Consider the following 16,603-nt stretch of genomic DNA (forward strand, 5'->3'; position numbering starts at 1 on the left):
GTATGTGCCATTTACCAGCTCAAACTACTGTGACTAAAAAGAAAGGGAAAGAACAAGTCCCAGATCTTTTCATTACTATAAAGGATAAAAGTGAGTCTGGTTTAGGACAAATTCTTGAATAACAGCACCCCTGTTACTGCATGCTATGAATAAGCAATTAACGAGGTAATTGTGCTTAGGAATGTATTCACTGTGTGTAAAATTACCTGTCATGCAAACTCATGGTTTTTTCAACAGATATCTTTAAAATTCCTAAGAAGAATGAACTGCAGATTGTACAAGAAACTTCAGTAAATAGTTATTTAGCTAGGTTAGCAGCACAAACATGCCTAAGGCTAGGAAAGATGCGTGCCTTATTTTAAATCTTTCCAAATGTCTGTCTCATCAACAGAAATAATACTGATTTCACAAATTTATCACTTTTTTTTCCTCCTCACACTACAGTAATCAAATAATTGCTTTAAAGTAATTCCTTTTCACTTTAATTGCATCTTTTTCAAAGCAGGTTAATAACCATCTATATTTAAACTGTAGATTTTATGAGTTATACTTATTATGCAACCCATTAAAGTTTTATAGTCTTTGCAGAATAAAATAATCATTGATCTTTTTCAACTGAGTGCTATTAAGACAAAGGGTATAAACATCAACTGATTAAAACATTATTTAAAATGCTTTACAAAATGCTTTATAAAATTTAGTTTTAAGTAATTCCACTCATCAAAACTTAACAAATCTGAAGAGTACTTCATTTAATTTCCTTTATGAGAATGTTTTGCTTGCAAAGCAAAAGCCTGATGGACCCTCAGTCTCCAGTAAAGGCTGTGCTATTGCCTTTGCCTTGGATACTATGACTTTCCAACAGCAAGTTATCTGTCACTGCACTGACTGCACTGTCACTGCACCCTTCAGCAAACGTGTAAGGCAGGATGAGATAGCTCAGAAAGTCTATTCTTTTGGTATTACTAATTGTCAGTTAAACAAATAAGCATGCGAGATATTTAAATCCTATTGATTGTTTTAACAATAACAAGAAACCAATTCAGTAAAAACAAAACAAAAACCAAAAACAACAGCACAGAAAACAAAGCTTGCTGTGCGTCATTTTTAGGTATGTGGAGCCCTCTGTCCAGAGATCATTTGGAACCTACAACACTGCTCAAGAAAATGCCTTCATGATAAGGGGGCTGGAGCACTTCCCATACAAAGACAGGCTGAGAAAGTTGAGGCTGTTCAGCCTCGAGAAGAGAAGGCTGCGTGGAGACCTCACAGCAGCCTTCCAGTATCTGAAAAGGGCCTACAGGGATACTGAGAAGGACTCTTCCTTAGGGACTGTAGTGATAGGACAAGAGGGAATGGGTTTAAACTGAAATAGGGAAAGTTCAGGTTAGATATAAGGAAGTTCTTTACTGTGAGGGTGGTGAGGCACTGGAATGCGTTGCCCAAAGAAGGGGTGAATGCTCCATCCCTGGCAATGTTCAAGGCCAAGTTGGACAGAGCCTTGGCAACATGGTCTAGTGTGAGATGTCCCAGCCCACGGCAGGGGGGTTGGAACTGGATGATCTTAAGGTCCTTTCCAACCCTAACCATTCTATGATTCTAAAACCTACTGTATGAATATTTATCTAATAATGTAGTCATGATGTTATACAAACTGGATGCTTCTGCCTCAGACCTTTTCAGTTAATTATGGACATGAAAATTAGTGGAAGCTAGTTAGAAGTCCACCCATTCTCACATGGCAAAAGAAACAGCACAAACATCTATTCTTCAGCCATAAGGTGCTGAGTGACTCGAGTAAAATGCTGATAGAAAAATCTTGAAGAAACTGTGAGCTATCAGACAGATGGTGGAAGTGCATGTGCTATATGCTCAGCATGTGTGAAGAACAACATCCTACCTACACCCACAAAGTAAATACAATCTGCAGGTGGCAATTGCCAAATGACCACCTGAAAGACATCTGTAAGAACCTTGAGTAAGGCCACACAGCTGAATGCCAACAGAGATGGTAGCTGGAGAAGGCTCAACATAAGTGATGTGCTCCCTATACACACACTGGAAGTAAGTCTTCAGGATAAATCAAAACAGATTTACCAAAGACACACATTACACTCCAAAAACTGGGCAGCAACTGAGAAACAAGTATGGTTTACATTCACGTTACAGTTACAGAGATGAATTCAAGGATAGATATTACAATGTTCAGCAAGGTGAAATGACACAAACTTAGGCTATTTTAAGATAATCTTAACATTTGCTTCCCCAGGAGAATGTGCATCCTAGAAACCTGAATTTATACTGAAACCTATCACAGAAGGTTGGAGCACCCTTGATACAAATTTAATTTAAATAAAAATAAAACTTTATAATGGATTTTTTTTTATTATATCTACCCATTTGTACCCATGAGCTAACTCCTCTAAGCTCTTAAGACTGCAGTATTCTATGTGGCAAGGGGTGATAGCTGCTCATCATAAGCATAGGAGACTGCTAATTCCCTAATTGGAACATAATCCAAAAACTGTTCAAATAAGTTGCAAGGAATCAGAGAATGGGTTGGGTTGGAAAGGACCTTTGAAGATCATCTAGTCCAACCTCACTGCCATGGGCCCAATAAAAGCAGTTCCAAAACCAGGGCAAAAAGTGCCGCTAAAATGTAAGGTAATGCTAAGAGAAACATAAGTAGAAAACTTTTGCTGATACCTGGATTGAAACTTGCTGGAGTCCCAGTTGTAAGTTGCAAGCAGAGGCCAAAAATTTTTAGAGGAGATTGCAAAGGAGGTTGCAAAGGGATTAAGGCTAGATTTAGTAAGATGATTCTTAACAATGCATCAAGTCCAAAGAAAATAAAAGCCATCATTCTGAAGACAACTGCTAGGGATCTGAGACACTACTCCCCAGACATTCTGCAGTGGAAAAACAACAGCCATACAATGACAGGCAACCATGGGAAAGTTACCTGAGGGTTGCAGGAACATTCAATATAGAAAGTTTGAATATGAGCTCTGTTCCCTGTCTGTGACAAAGAGCATAGACCATATATAAGAACAGGCAGAGTATTCCTGGAGATCTGCATCCACCCACAAATGACTCAAAACTGGAAAAAGACAAAGAGCTATGTCTCCTGAGCTGTGAATGTTCCTCTGCAGCAGAAAATCAGAGCTTTACTGTTATTTCAAAGAGAGCCCAGGGTGTAGATTAAGGATTTATATGTACAGCAAATAAATCTGGCCAATTCAAATAACTGAATATTTCATACTGATGTTGATTCGTTCCTGTTTTGCAAGCACCAAATAAAAACATCTTAATTGCCAGAATTTTCTTGTGTTTGCTCATTCTCTAACCCCTCTTCTTCCCCTGCAGACTTCTTAATTAAATGTCCTGGTCAGTGATAAAAATGTTATTATAATAAATAATTCCTGAACCCAAACGTTATTTTTGCAGTCTTCCCTATTTTGAAAAATATTCAGCTAAACAGTACTAGAGATATAGACCATAAAGAAGAGTAGAGCTATCTTACACCTCAATTGCAGTGCTATGGAAAGGAAAAAAGCAAGCCAAACCCTCTGTTTCTAGACACGTGTGAATGAGCAGCCATGCAAGGAATACCCCCAGAAGCAATAATCCCCTCTGACTGATAAATTAACAGTTTGGTGCAGTCCAGTTCTCCACCTGATAAAGGTCCTTCTCATGGAAATAACATTAAAAATCAGCATAGACTGTATCTTTACTGCCAAGTTCTTCTATATAGGCAGTATTCCATTTTGATTCACATGAAACTGAGGCCATTGTGTTCTCCCCTGACTATTCTCTTCTAGAAACACAGCATTCTGACAGCATGTCATCACTACTGAACTTTAAAGGATTTTATATGATGAGGAGGTGGTCTTGTTATGCTCCTCTGCTCAATTAAGTCAGAAAACGTAGAACAAAACCATTATGTAGAGACACAGAAAACCGCTGGGTTTATTTTGTAAATTTCAGGCTGCTAATGTTTAGAAAAACTAACATGTATTTCAGATTCCTCCTCCACTCTTCACTATCAAAAGTTACATCTTATTCATAACATCCAGAAAATTGGCACACCATTTCTGCAGCATGTATCTCCCTTCTAGACAAAAAACTATCTGGGACAAGAGCCTAAGGAAAAGCTTTTTAAAATGTCTTCTGGCAGCTTTTTGACAGGTTTTCTCCGCATTTCCTAGCATAACCTTCCCAGAAATACTTGTCAGCAAGCAGGTTTTCTACACTGTCTGTTTCTCTCAGTTGTCTGGACACAACAGGAGAAGACTGCATTTCCCAAACAACCATGAACTCTGTATGAGCTAGCTCAGTGGTTATCAGCAGGCCAGGCAGAGCCTGACAGCAAGACCAGAGTGGGGAGAAAAGCAGCTCCCAGTAAAACAAGCCAGCCATAAGTGCCTGCTACCAATACCTACAAACACAAGCTTTGCCTCTGTAAATAGAGAGTGCAGCCTTTGTGCTGCCTTGGAAGCTGCTAGGATGTTGCACAGGCTGGATTTTGGGAAGCAAGGAGCACTACATTGGTACCCTAACCCAAGCTCCTGCTGGAGCCCTAACCTTTGCGCAATGGCCACTGTTACCTACTCCTCCTATGACGAACGTCTACTGGGGGAAAGTGAAAAACGGAGCCCTTAATATTGCACCTAGGGCTATTGGCACCAAGCAAGCAAACAGTAAAAATCAGGCGACCGAACAAGGATTAGTACAGATGGATCATGAAAAAGAAATGTCTGTAGAGTAATAGTTCTGTTTAGTTCTGACATTGCGACTGCTCTTCCAAGTCATACATTTCTAGTCTATATTTTTATCATGTTTCTTTCCAAAGGATACTTCTTTGGGAAACTTTTCACTGGCAACAAGGGGAGATCAGGCATTAATTTGCAGTTAGGATGGAGCTTTTAAAGCAACATCCCTGTTTCTGCTTGAAAGCACTTACTCATGTCTTCTATACTGTGGACCTCTTCCAGTACAGATTATGCTCATCTTACAGTCTACAAAGTGTGATATAATATTTTTTAGACTTCTTTCAGGAAAACGGTCAGCATATCCTTCAAAGAATAAATGAACAAGGAGCGCAATGCATTGTCTGATTTTCCACCTAATAACAGCAAAAGTCCTGGATTTGTAAGCTAAATTCTGTCTCTCAGGAAAATGAAATATATAATTCTGAGAGCTTCAGAAATAAGCAAAACCTGGTTTCTAACGCACCTGTGCTTTGAGGATGATGGGCTTTGGAAACTATGAAAAAGATCTGAGTTTTTTTTTCTGTGTGAAGGTCACTTAGGCACTGATGTCTAGCAAAATGAAGCATTTCCTTTTAGTCCAGGGACTCATATAAATGTAAATGTTTTCCTACAAGTTAATTAACTTCCAGACTTCTATGCTTTGTGAAATTTCTTTGCAACCAACCACTGGCTCATGAACAGAAACACCACATATGCACATTCACATGCACCCATGGATCAGTTGTATTCAATACAACTGCTAAAGCTTTGTCGCTCTAAGAACCAGTTCTGAGAAGCACACAGACTTAGAGCTTCTCACTATGAAGATGAAAAAGCAGAAGTATACCAAATGTTTGCTAGATGATCCCAAACATTTTTCAGAATAGACAATTTAATTATTTTTCTATTCCTCTGACAATCTTCCAATCATATTTTTAAAGGCTATATAAGCATTGTTTACAGTTGTAGTTTCTTTCACTCATAAAATTTAGCCATTTAAATCTCATACACTTAATTCATCTTTTTATACTGGATAAACTTGCAATGAACTTGTGATTCTTCAGGGTCTGCACCAGTGGGCTGTTTTCAGTTTAAACAGCTGTGTTATTAAAATTTCTTTTTATATAGGACTTGAGGGTATCCATTTGCTTCACAATTAAGAGCTTAGCACCTACAAACATTCAACTAACCAGATTGTTAATGGGTATGTTTGCTTTACACTTTCTTATATAAACAGAAAATGTTCCTGCTCAAACTGAATGGCTCAAAGGTTCACATATTATCTTCCTAGCATTTCTTAGATTACTCACTTCTACCTCTCTTCAGTGTCCAAAGATATTACTGATAGAGGTTTGCACACCCCGTGTTATCTCTTACGTTCTCTGAAATCAGTGCTAAATGTTTTCTTCAGAGGCAGCCAGCAAAAACTGAGCTTGCTTTACAGCAAAATCGCCAGTAACAAAGTAATCTTATGTTTGTAATAAACTGAAATAGAGTGAAAAAATTGTTATAGAATGCAACACTTTAATATTATTATTTTTGATACTTAAGATCAGTATTTGGTTTTGTTAGTTCTTATGCATGTGCTTGAGATTCTCCACTGGTAAGTTACTTTTGCTTTCACTTCCCCTGATATTTCTATCCAGTTCATCTGAATCCCAAAATCCCTTAAGATTGTCCTTAGATAAAATTAGAAGCATAACTGCTTGATAAATGGGAGCATTCCTCTGTAAACATACAATACAATGTCAGCACTTCTGTCATCTGATTTCTGAGTGGAATTTAATGTATCAGTTGTGAATAGCTTATGACCTGTCCCATAATGTGGGATTCATATAACTAAATGTAGATGCAGCTCAGCCAGTCCCTCGTTATAGCCAGCAGAGAACACAGAACCATATGAACTGTATCCTGGGCTGCAACAAAAGAAGTGTGACCAGCAGGTCGAAGGAGGTGATCCTGCCCCTCTACTCTGCTCTCCTGAGACCTCACTTGGAGTATTGTGTACAGTTCTGGTGTCCTCAACATAAAAAGGACATGGAGCTGTTGGAGCAGGTCCAGAGGAGGGCCACGAGGATAATCAGGGGGCTGGAGCACCTCCCGTATGAAGACAGGCTGAGAAAGTTGGGGCTGTTCAGCCTAGAAAAGAGAAGTTGCATGGAGACCTCATAGCAGCCTTCCAGTATCTGAAGGGGGTCTACAAGGATGCTGGGGAGGGACTCTTCCTTAGGGACTGTAGTGATAAGACAAGGGGGAATGGTTTCAAACTTAAACAGGGGAAGTTTAGATTAGATATAAGGAAGAAGTTCTTTACTGTGAGGGTGGTGAGGCACTGGAATGGGTTGCCCAAGGAAGTTGTGAATGCTCCATCCCTGGCAGTGTTCAAGGACAGGCTGGACAGAGCCTTGGGTGACATGGTCGAGTGCAAGGTGTCCCTGCCCATGGCAGGGGGATTAGAACTATACGATCTTAAGATCCTTTCCAACCCTAACTATTCTATGATTCTATGATCATAGAACTGTTTGGGTTGGGAGGGACCTTAAAGATCACCTAGTTCCAAGCCCCTGGCACAGGCAGGGACACCTTCCACTAGACATGTTTGATCAAAGCCCCATCCAAAAGGAAATGAATGGGAACTTTCAGAGTTCACTTCATCTCATGTCAAAGTACACATATAGACTGCTTGCAACCAACTTTCTGTATTTTTCTTCTCTCAAAAAAAAAAAAAAGAGAAATTGCTCATTTTCCTCCATTATCTTTTGTGAACTTAGCCTGATTAGCTCAGATGCCTATGCCTATCAGAACCAAACTGTCAAGTTGAGTTCAGATTGCCATAACCAGAGACTAATTTTTTTATCTGAAACATGACTGAATTTTTACTCAAGTTTCTCCTTGATCATGCTTCTCTCAAGTGAAGGCTGTTGAATAGGGGCCAGTAAATGGCCAAAACTCTGGACTTTTCTAGTCTCTTGGGAAATAGTCTGAACATGCTACAAACTCATTAGTTCCCATGGAATTGTGCGAGGGTCAAGAGGTTTTTAGAAATCCATTTCCTAAGACACAAACTCTGACTTGATGTCTCAATCAAGGGTAAAGCTAAGAGAGAATGTCCAGTTCAGGTGTTCTTTTACTGATCACCTGCTTGACCTTGGTTTAGCCATAGAAATAAATGCTCTTCTGCTGACGCTGTAGGATTGTCAATGACTACAAAGTATTATCAACAGCTGTGAATGTTCATGAGCATGCCTATTTACAAAGATCATTTTTGGGTTAAATTCTTGTTTTCTGTCTCACATTCACATACTCGAAGCCCTCATGAGACATTACCTTCTCCTTAGGCTGATAACGCTGAGTAGCAGTTGATGTGTCCCCAAAAGATTTGCCAGCTTGGAAAGAATTTCTGGAAACATGCAGAACTTCTCAGCTAGCCTACATGTTTGGAGGATGCCATTAACCACTTCTGGCATATGAGCTAAACATAGCAGTGTTCAATAATGTACTGTTCAGAAAGAAAATGGGAACACTGAGGATGATGCTGCCTGTCAGCACACATGACGAGAAGGCAAAGGTCACATTGCAAGGCAAAGACTGTGAGCAGACAGGCAGGTGACGGCAGCTCTGATGATAGCATCCTCACATTCAGGACTGACAAATTCATCAAAGGTGGACTTGATGGATGACCACACATCACAGGAAGCAGTACTTTGTATGGGAATGAAGTTCAGAGTGCTGTTAAAAAGGGCTGCTAGTCTCACTCTTGAAACCTAGGCTCAGTTTACTGAAAAACTGAAGAGGCAAGAAGTCTGTAAAATCCACCTACAGTGCTTATACCACATGATACACTACTAAGATGATGATTAAGAGTAACAGGGTTTGGAAGGAGTCTATTTATACTTTCTCTACTTCCAAATTAATATTAGCATATCTTCCTCTCCTTCCCTCTCCCCAAAAATACCTGTAGTATAAAATCAGTCTTTGTAAGAAAAAAGAAACAGCAAATCTATGGAAGAACACAAGCTTATTAACTATTTATTAAGAGCCATCATTAAAATTGCATTTGAAGTTTGCAGAGTTAAATAATTAGCAAAACAATTGAATGACTCTAAACTATGGAAAATCCTCAAAGGAAACCTCCAGAAATCTAATAGGCAATTTCTAAAAATTCAGCTGGCCTATTGCATTAAATATAAACAGTGATCGCAAAGCAAAACTGGTGAAAAGCCCTCCCCTAAAGCATATGAAACAAGCCTGAGTTATCAGTAATTTGGTTAAAACCAGCACTGTCTAAAACTTTGCTGCAGACCTATATACAGTTTAAAATTTTATAGTCTCTTTGTCATAATAATTCTTTGATATTGTTTCTGAGCATTTTAAGACTTGCAGCTTATAGTTTCTCTGATCTCTACTAAAGCTGTTAATCGTCTTAATTTAAGACTATATAAATACTTTTTACAATTAGTTCATTTTCATTACTTTAAAGTAAAATGAACATCCATAAAAGGTAAATAAATGAACATTTAATTATGGAAATTTGTTATTGACTACTAAAAATTGCTTCTAGAATGGACATGTTCTTTTATGACTCTCAATTATTACAATTAAGGTTTTCACATGTTAATTAGAATTGTTTTGGCATGGCAAATTCTACCCCTCTCTATGTCTCTCAAAGTAGGTAAGCACACACCATTTTTTTTTTATATCTAGTATATGTAAATAAGGAAAAGGACTTCCCAGAGTACCTTCAAATTAAAACGGACATAATTCTACAAAGTCAAAATAAATGTAAAACCAATACAGACTTCTTTGTTTTCTTTTGGAACACTAAATATCTCAGCCAGAAACAGGATTGAAACATTCATGACGTATGTCAGTAAAATAATGAAAATACTTAAAGACAAATAAGGTTTCTATAATCATAGTACGACTAAATAAAAAAAATAAAGAAAAATCTAACCTTGTTTTAACCTAAAGCGTGAGAAATAACATAACCTAACCTAAAAAAAAATACACTGGATTGCCAGTGAATAGCTTATATTCCAGCCAATGCTATTCTCATTCTTATTTTAATTGCGCCAACAGTTTTATCTTTTGTAGCCACTCCAATTTATGTATTGTAAGTATTTCTGAGGAAACCTGCTGGAGATAGGATGTAGAATGCCATCAGTTTGCGAGTTTCACTCTCTGAGAGTTGCAGCAAACTGTAAGCTAGCGAAACTCTGCACATCTTAACTTAAAGTGAGAAACTCACAAGCCCTGGGACTGAATACAGCCTGCAACTGTACTGAATGTCATTTGGAATCATAACATTTTTTCCTTCTATATTACTTCTGACTAACACTCAGCTAGGCTTTAATTTATGGCCTAGCAGTGTATCTGAAAGAGCTATTTGGCCCTCAGTAAGGGAGAGGATATTCCAGGTTTAATTGAGTACATAAAATTCTACTTTGTACCCCCTTAAGTCTTCCATGGAAACTGTGGCTCACCAAGGTAGACAGTAACTGTTAGGAGTGTACTTACTGCATTGAAGTTGGGGAAGAGATTGACTGCTGCGGCAGTGTCCAGAGGAAATGGAAGAAATGGTTTAATATCCAGCGACGGCTGCAAAGGTGGAGCAGGTGGACGCACTAGGGCTGGAAGAGCAGGGCTCTGGCATGTACCACCTATGTGTAGAAAGAGACAGAAGGTATTCAGCAAGTACTGTGATTAAGGGGAAGGAAAAAAAAAAGAAAGCCAACCCCAAAAAGCAACAATAAAAAGCCAATACTGGATTAAACAAATACATTTTTATTTGACCACAAATTACAGCATTACTGAAAAAGAGCACAGTTGATTCAGTGACGGTTGTAATTCTTTGCCAGTAATTGCCTCAGGTATCAGTCTACCATTATTTAAAATTAACTAATAAACCATTTTCCCCCCTGGATTATCTGGAACAATATAGTTCAGTGTATGTCTGACTTCCTTTTCGAATTTCAGCTAGTCTCATTCTGCTATGATTTCAGTGTTTCATCCCAAGCCTATTGCTCAATCCTCCAAAGGCAAACGGCTTCAGAAGAAAAAGAACAACAACTAGTTCTGTTCGGCTCAGCAAAAGTCACGGTATTTGTAGACTTTTGATTTTTTAATTAAATGCTCACTCATGGAGCTTACAGCTTCAGAGTCAACCTAAACCTCACAAGCACGACATACCTTGCTGCCTCAACAGCTGATCAATACAAATCTAAATTAAGAACAGCTTCAGCAGCCCCAAAATCCTGTTTATGGGAAGGTGCTGATGAACATTTTCTGCTCTTGCAAGGGATGGAGCTGATTCAGGCTCTGTGCAGCAGAAATCTCCTGCCGGCTAATGGTACCAACCACTAGCTCTGTGGGAACATGATGCAAATGAAGAAATCCTCTTGCATACCAATAAGTCACTACCTGTTTGCAGTGGACCCTATTTTACTTATTTGTTTGTTCCTTGCCCCAGCCAGCTAGAAGCTGGAAGGATCCAAGCCTGTTCTCTGCTTCCAATGTCTTCCATGTTTTGGTTTCACTCCAAAACATCAATTCCCTGTTAATTAAAGACTACTTGGATCCTAGGAAACTGTTGAAATATGCCAGTGTTCTTCTGAACCAAGAGGCAGGCAGCAGACTGTAAAAACCTGCTTGTAAGAATACACGAAACATTTTAATACAAAAAAAAGTAAGGCGAGTTTTACCCCGCTAACTGAACAGAGACACGGGCAGACAGACCAACAGAGGGAGAGATCCAGAATCTGTTTTTTCTCTTCCTTTCATACATACAGACACTTCATTAGACAAGCTGCATATATTCTTTAAAAGACCAAATATAGTCACAATGATATACAGAATCTCTCTGTATTTGGCCAGCAAATCTGCTAACAAGGTTTGCCATTTAATGTATTTAAATGAGGAATCAGCACAGGATTTAATTAAACAGTTGTAACAGATCATCCACAGTTCTGCTTCTAGGTATAAAATCAGCTGGAGCCAAATTTTCAAAGACTGAGTTTTGCCAACTTTCAGGTCCTCTGTGAAAGATTTCACTAAAAATCATTGAAAGGAAAACATTACCCACTAGCAAACTAAAGGTATTGGACGAGGGTTCGCTCCAAGCTCACGTTAGGTTTTGCCCTAGAGTAACTGCCATTTTTGGAGTAATTTCTACATTTTCCTCAATATGAAAGTATAGCAAATCACTCTTTGAATGCCGCAGCTAAGGATACGCGCAACAGAAAAGCAGAGGGCAAGCAGCTCTGCTTTCCGCAGCTCACCAGCAGAGCATCAAGTATTTCACAACTGCGATTGGTTTGGCAATTACTATATTCCCATGGAATTATTACAAAAACAGCATAAAATTAAATTGAACAGGTCAGAATGATGGTAGGGTAGTGTTGAACATGCCAATCTTATTCCCTCTGAATAGGAAAGACCAATAAAGGTATTTTTTTAGATGCTGGAAATACTTATTTTTTCTCTCTTACATATAATGAAGGGGAAAAAATCACTCCTACTAATATAAACTTTAGTATGTCTCCAGGTTTCACCTGAGATTGTACAGAATCATAGAAATGCCAAGGTGAGCATCTGCTTGGCAATAGCAAAGAAACTGAAGCTGATTAAATATCCTACAACTCACAGATGCAAATGCAAACTGGACTGAGAAATATCATCTGTGTTTGGGGATCCAGCTCATTGAGTGCATCATCTCAGTGCTATGGAGGAGAGACTCATAGGTTTGGATTACCTAGAGCATCAGCACTCTTATCCCATACTCTCCTAGGATACCATGCCATGAAGGTTAAAATATTTCCATTCTGTGATCCTTCCCTGTGGCATGACTAGGCACTCACACACCTGCCGCTGCCAGCCAGGGCTGCACAAAGTCATCTGGGGACGAGAACACGCTTTAAATGGAAAATTTCAGCCAGCTCTGCAGGACCTTGGCTGGGACTCATGGCCTCTGGAATAGAGTTTAAAATCTACCACAGTCCTGGCTAGAGTGGCACAGAAAATTAGTATGTTCAGGAGTACAGCTGCTCTCTGTTTTCTCTGTTTTTGCAATAGTGTCAGACATGTCCCTGAATGATGGAACATGTGATAGGTATCATGAAATTTGAGCTTTTGCTTGAAAGAAATTCTCTAATGTTCATGGCTGCAAAAATGAGCTCTTCTTTCCATTTAGCATGAGCAGAGATGTAGTCTAGAATTGGCAACAGAAAACCTGAAGCAATGGCAACCGTTTTTGTGACTCAGCTTAACTGAAAAACCTTTGGACAACATTTGGGAATGTCAATGTTAACTATTTCCCATCTAATACATTAACAGAGGGATGGAGAGGGATAGAATCCCACAGGGAAAAGTTCTTGAAAAGCACACATAGATAAATTCTTATCGTAAAGAAGGCAATATCAAAGGCAGAAATGACGACAGCAGGAAAACATCAGAACCAAGAAAGCCAAACTGAAGGTAAAGTAAGAGAGGTGCACTAAACCTCATAAAGGGGAATTTACTTTGAAAGTAAGTGGTGCTATGTGTGTCAACAGCATGCTCAGAAAATGACTATAGCAAGACATACGCCCTTTTTAGTCGTCTAGTGTTACTGAACACTGGATCGAGGTGAGGGACCATGAGGATTGTTTATAACTGGTTTGGTGTTCTGTATGCTAAGTGTCTACAGAAAGACCTCCATAGCTTTCCCTGTGCAGATGCAACAATGCTGACCAACATACAATGAAGGTTCAATGTCAGCCTTTTTACAGTCTTCCAACCAGCAAGGTCTGGAGTTCCACTTTGATCAATAAAGATAGGATACAACCCACACCACTGATAGACTTTGTCCACAGCCTGTGCTTGATGCTCTAAACCTGAAGTTCACATAGCCATCCTTGCCAAAACATAGGTGCATGCATGGCCTGGCTTAAGATATATGACTGTCCCCACAAAACGTAGGCTAATACAGGTCTAAAGTTACATTTTATGAGTAGCATGCTACAATTACCTAAAATAGGAGAATACTAGCATATTTACTAATTCCAGTGTTACAAATTAGTGCTGTTACAGTCTTTCTTTCTAAAGAGGAAGAACTTTTCCAGCACATTCAGATCTTAAATGGGAGATGAATGTTCTAGATATTTGAGAAATTAATTCTTTGCAGGAAATATAGGAATAATATAGTACAATGTAGAAGCCTCATTATCTCAGCATTTTAACCAAGACTGAAGTAATCATTCATTTCTTCAGTTTTCAGGCAATTTAAAACACAGACAAGATAATCTCTTGGCCAGAGGCACTGGGTATGCATCCATGGTAATTGTGAGCAAACAAATCCAAAGAAAAGCTTTCTACAGACCTTTGCCCCTTCCTATATCTCATTGAGACAGTTTTTGAGAACTCCCCCAGTGTCAACCAAACTGTGTATTTTTACACATGGATGCACTTTTGCATCTCCAGTTGGGACTAGATGTTTTGGCCTACCACTACGTAATCTGGTTTGCAACACAACATTACGCTCTGAGCACAGACAGCCTATGTCGTACAAAGCCATGTGCGCAACATGAGGTTCATGCTCTTTGTTGCATAGCCTGCTCAGGCAGTTCTTCAGAAACCTGATATGATATAGTAATACGAACTTCATCACTACAACACCTTCCTTGCCTGTACCCAGAACCAAGGAAAGACAACATAAACATTCAGATGAAGAGATGGTTCATGCAGGATCAGCCTCAAACTGTCCATTCCATAATCAATTATCACATTTTATTTGTTTCGAGTTGGAATATGAATAAGTATTATTTTCCCTTTGCTCTCCAGTTTTGAATTCAGAGACCATGTTTTGCTATGGAAATGAAAACAGATTTTAAAATGAGAAGTCATTCCATAAAGAAGAAACCAGATTTCTTCAAAAATGCTGACGTTTTAGTCTTAAAGATATTTTTGTCACAGTTCTTTACAAAACAACCACCTTCTGTGGGAAGTTTTTTTGCTTTCAATGAAATAGCATTTTCTGATAAGAAAGTCTCCCATGCAAATAAAGACATAAGAGAGCAGAGTGTTTTTTATACACAGGAAGTTTTTTTGCTTTCAGTGAAATAGCGTTTTCTGATAAGAAAGTCTCTCATGCAAATAAAGACATAAGAGAGCAGAGTGTTTTTTATACGCAGGATAACATATAACAAGTTTCCTCAACGTTTCTGGAGGAGGTTTACATCCCTGTCCCTCAGGTCGCCTAACAAACAACTCAAGAATATGGCAACCATTTATTGCTATATTTTGTGACTTGGCTATAGAGAAAGATACGCTGCATCTTCCCCTGCATAGCCTTTCCTCATGCACACTCATTCCCAAACCTTTAAACTCAACTGCAGGTTTAGCTTCCAAAAAAAGAATCACCAGTTCTATTATCAAATAGTCTCTCCTAAAGAAATATCTCACTCAAATTCTGCAGACACAAACAATGTAGATAATTTTTTTTGAAATGCATTTGGAACTTGGAGGTATGTAAACTGGGCAGGAACTCTAAACTAATACCCCATTAATCTAAATCTTTTGCAGTTCTTCCATCACTAACTATTACCACCATAAACTCTGACTAAAAAAGCAAATCTCTGCACAATTCCATTTTCCTTCCTTCATTACTTTGCAATTCTTTCCTTCTGGCCACATCTAAACACAAGCCTTTTTAAACACATCAGAGACAAACTAAAGTAATGTTCAATTTCCCTTACATCCTGGAGTCTGTTTTCAGTATCATAATTTGATTTCTCCAAGGTACAGATAATTCCCAAGTTTTCCACCCCATCTCGTGCCTCTCCCAATATAGCTTATTTGAGGTCAAAACAATATACGCATTCTGCCTTGGCAGAAGCTCGGAGAACCTTTCAGCTGGTATGACTCAGTGGAGTAGCTGGGAATGCATCACTGGTTTCCAACTTAAAAGTTAACTTCTAGGTAACTTAAAAAGATAACTTCAAAAAGTATCATTAATATTTTTTTATATAGGATCCTAATATTTGACAGTTCACACCCAGTAAGCATTACAATATATCCTAAAGAACCTGAGCCAAATGAGAATTTTTTCCCTAGAAAATTTTCAAGAAAACTAACTCAGGCTATTTTAAAGTATAAAAGAGAAGGGATATGTGGGGAGGTCATGTTCTATCTTATAAATGCTAAGAAACTTACATTTGGATAACTCAGTATTAGCTAGAACTTTTATTTCTTTATGAATTTAGTTTGCCAGTGGGCCAAATACAAAAGGTATATTTGAGAGGGTTTTCTTCAGAAAGGCAATAAAGACATAAGCATTTAAGAACCATAGGCGAGCCATGATGAATAATGAACATTCTTTACCTAAAATATTAGATATCATACTCAGGTCTATAGAGAATCTGATAGAATGGAAAATTTAAAAACATCCAAAGACAAAAAGAATAACCTTCTCTGGGCTATAAAAAAAGACAATGTGACATGAATTGTAGATTTGGCTTTTAGGAATTAGCTTCATGTAATTTGTTGTGAGCTATAGTCACTAGGGTACTCCCTTTTATCATTGCATGACAGTCTTCATTTGCGCAACAGACACTCTTCTTAAAAACTGTTGGATTGTCACTTTAAAGGTAAGTTCAGTTCCATATAGTAAGTAGTACCAGTGATCTAACCTGAAATGGCAAAATAAGCTTTGCCTGATCACTAAACTACTTATTAGTAGTTATTACACTACTTGAATCACTAAAATATGAACTCCGCATACAGAAAGTTAGCTAACAGGCAATCTGTATCTTTTATGTACATAAACGGATACACTATTAAATATTTAATAGGCTACATATTATTCCATATGGACTGAA

At 38.3% G+C, this 16,603-nt stretch overlaps 1 protein-coding gene across 3 annotated transcripts in view; it reads right to left on the reverse strand.

Moving 5' to 3' along the window:
* The window catches only part of ZNF385D (zinc finger protein 385D), a 411,668-nt gene that overhangs the window by 122,898 nt on the left and 272,167 nt on the right, over nucleotides 1–16,603 (reverse strand). For all 3 annotated transcript variants that reach the window (XM_030499873.1, XM_030499879.1, XM_030499886.1), the window contains one exon: nucleotides 10,269–10,411. In XM_030499873.1, coding sequence (XP_030355733.1) covers nucleotides 10,269–10,411 — 143 coding nt within the window. The remainder of the gene's footprint in view (nucleotides 1–10,268; nucleotides 10,412–16,603) is intronic.

Source organism: Strigops habroptila, chromosome 1, assembly GCF_004027225.2.
Source record: "Strigops habroptila isolate Jane chromosome 1, bStrHab1.2.pri, whole genome shotgun sequence".
In the NCBI taxonomy this organism is placed as follows: Eukaryota; Metazoa; Chordata; class Aves; order Psittaciformes; family Psittacidae; genus Strigops; species Strigops habroptila.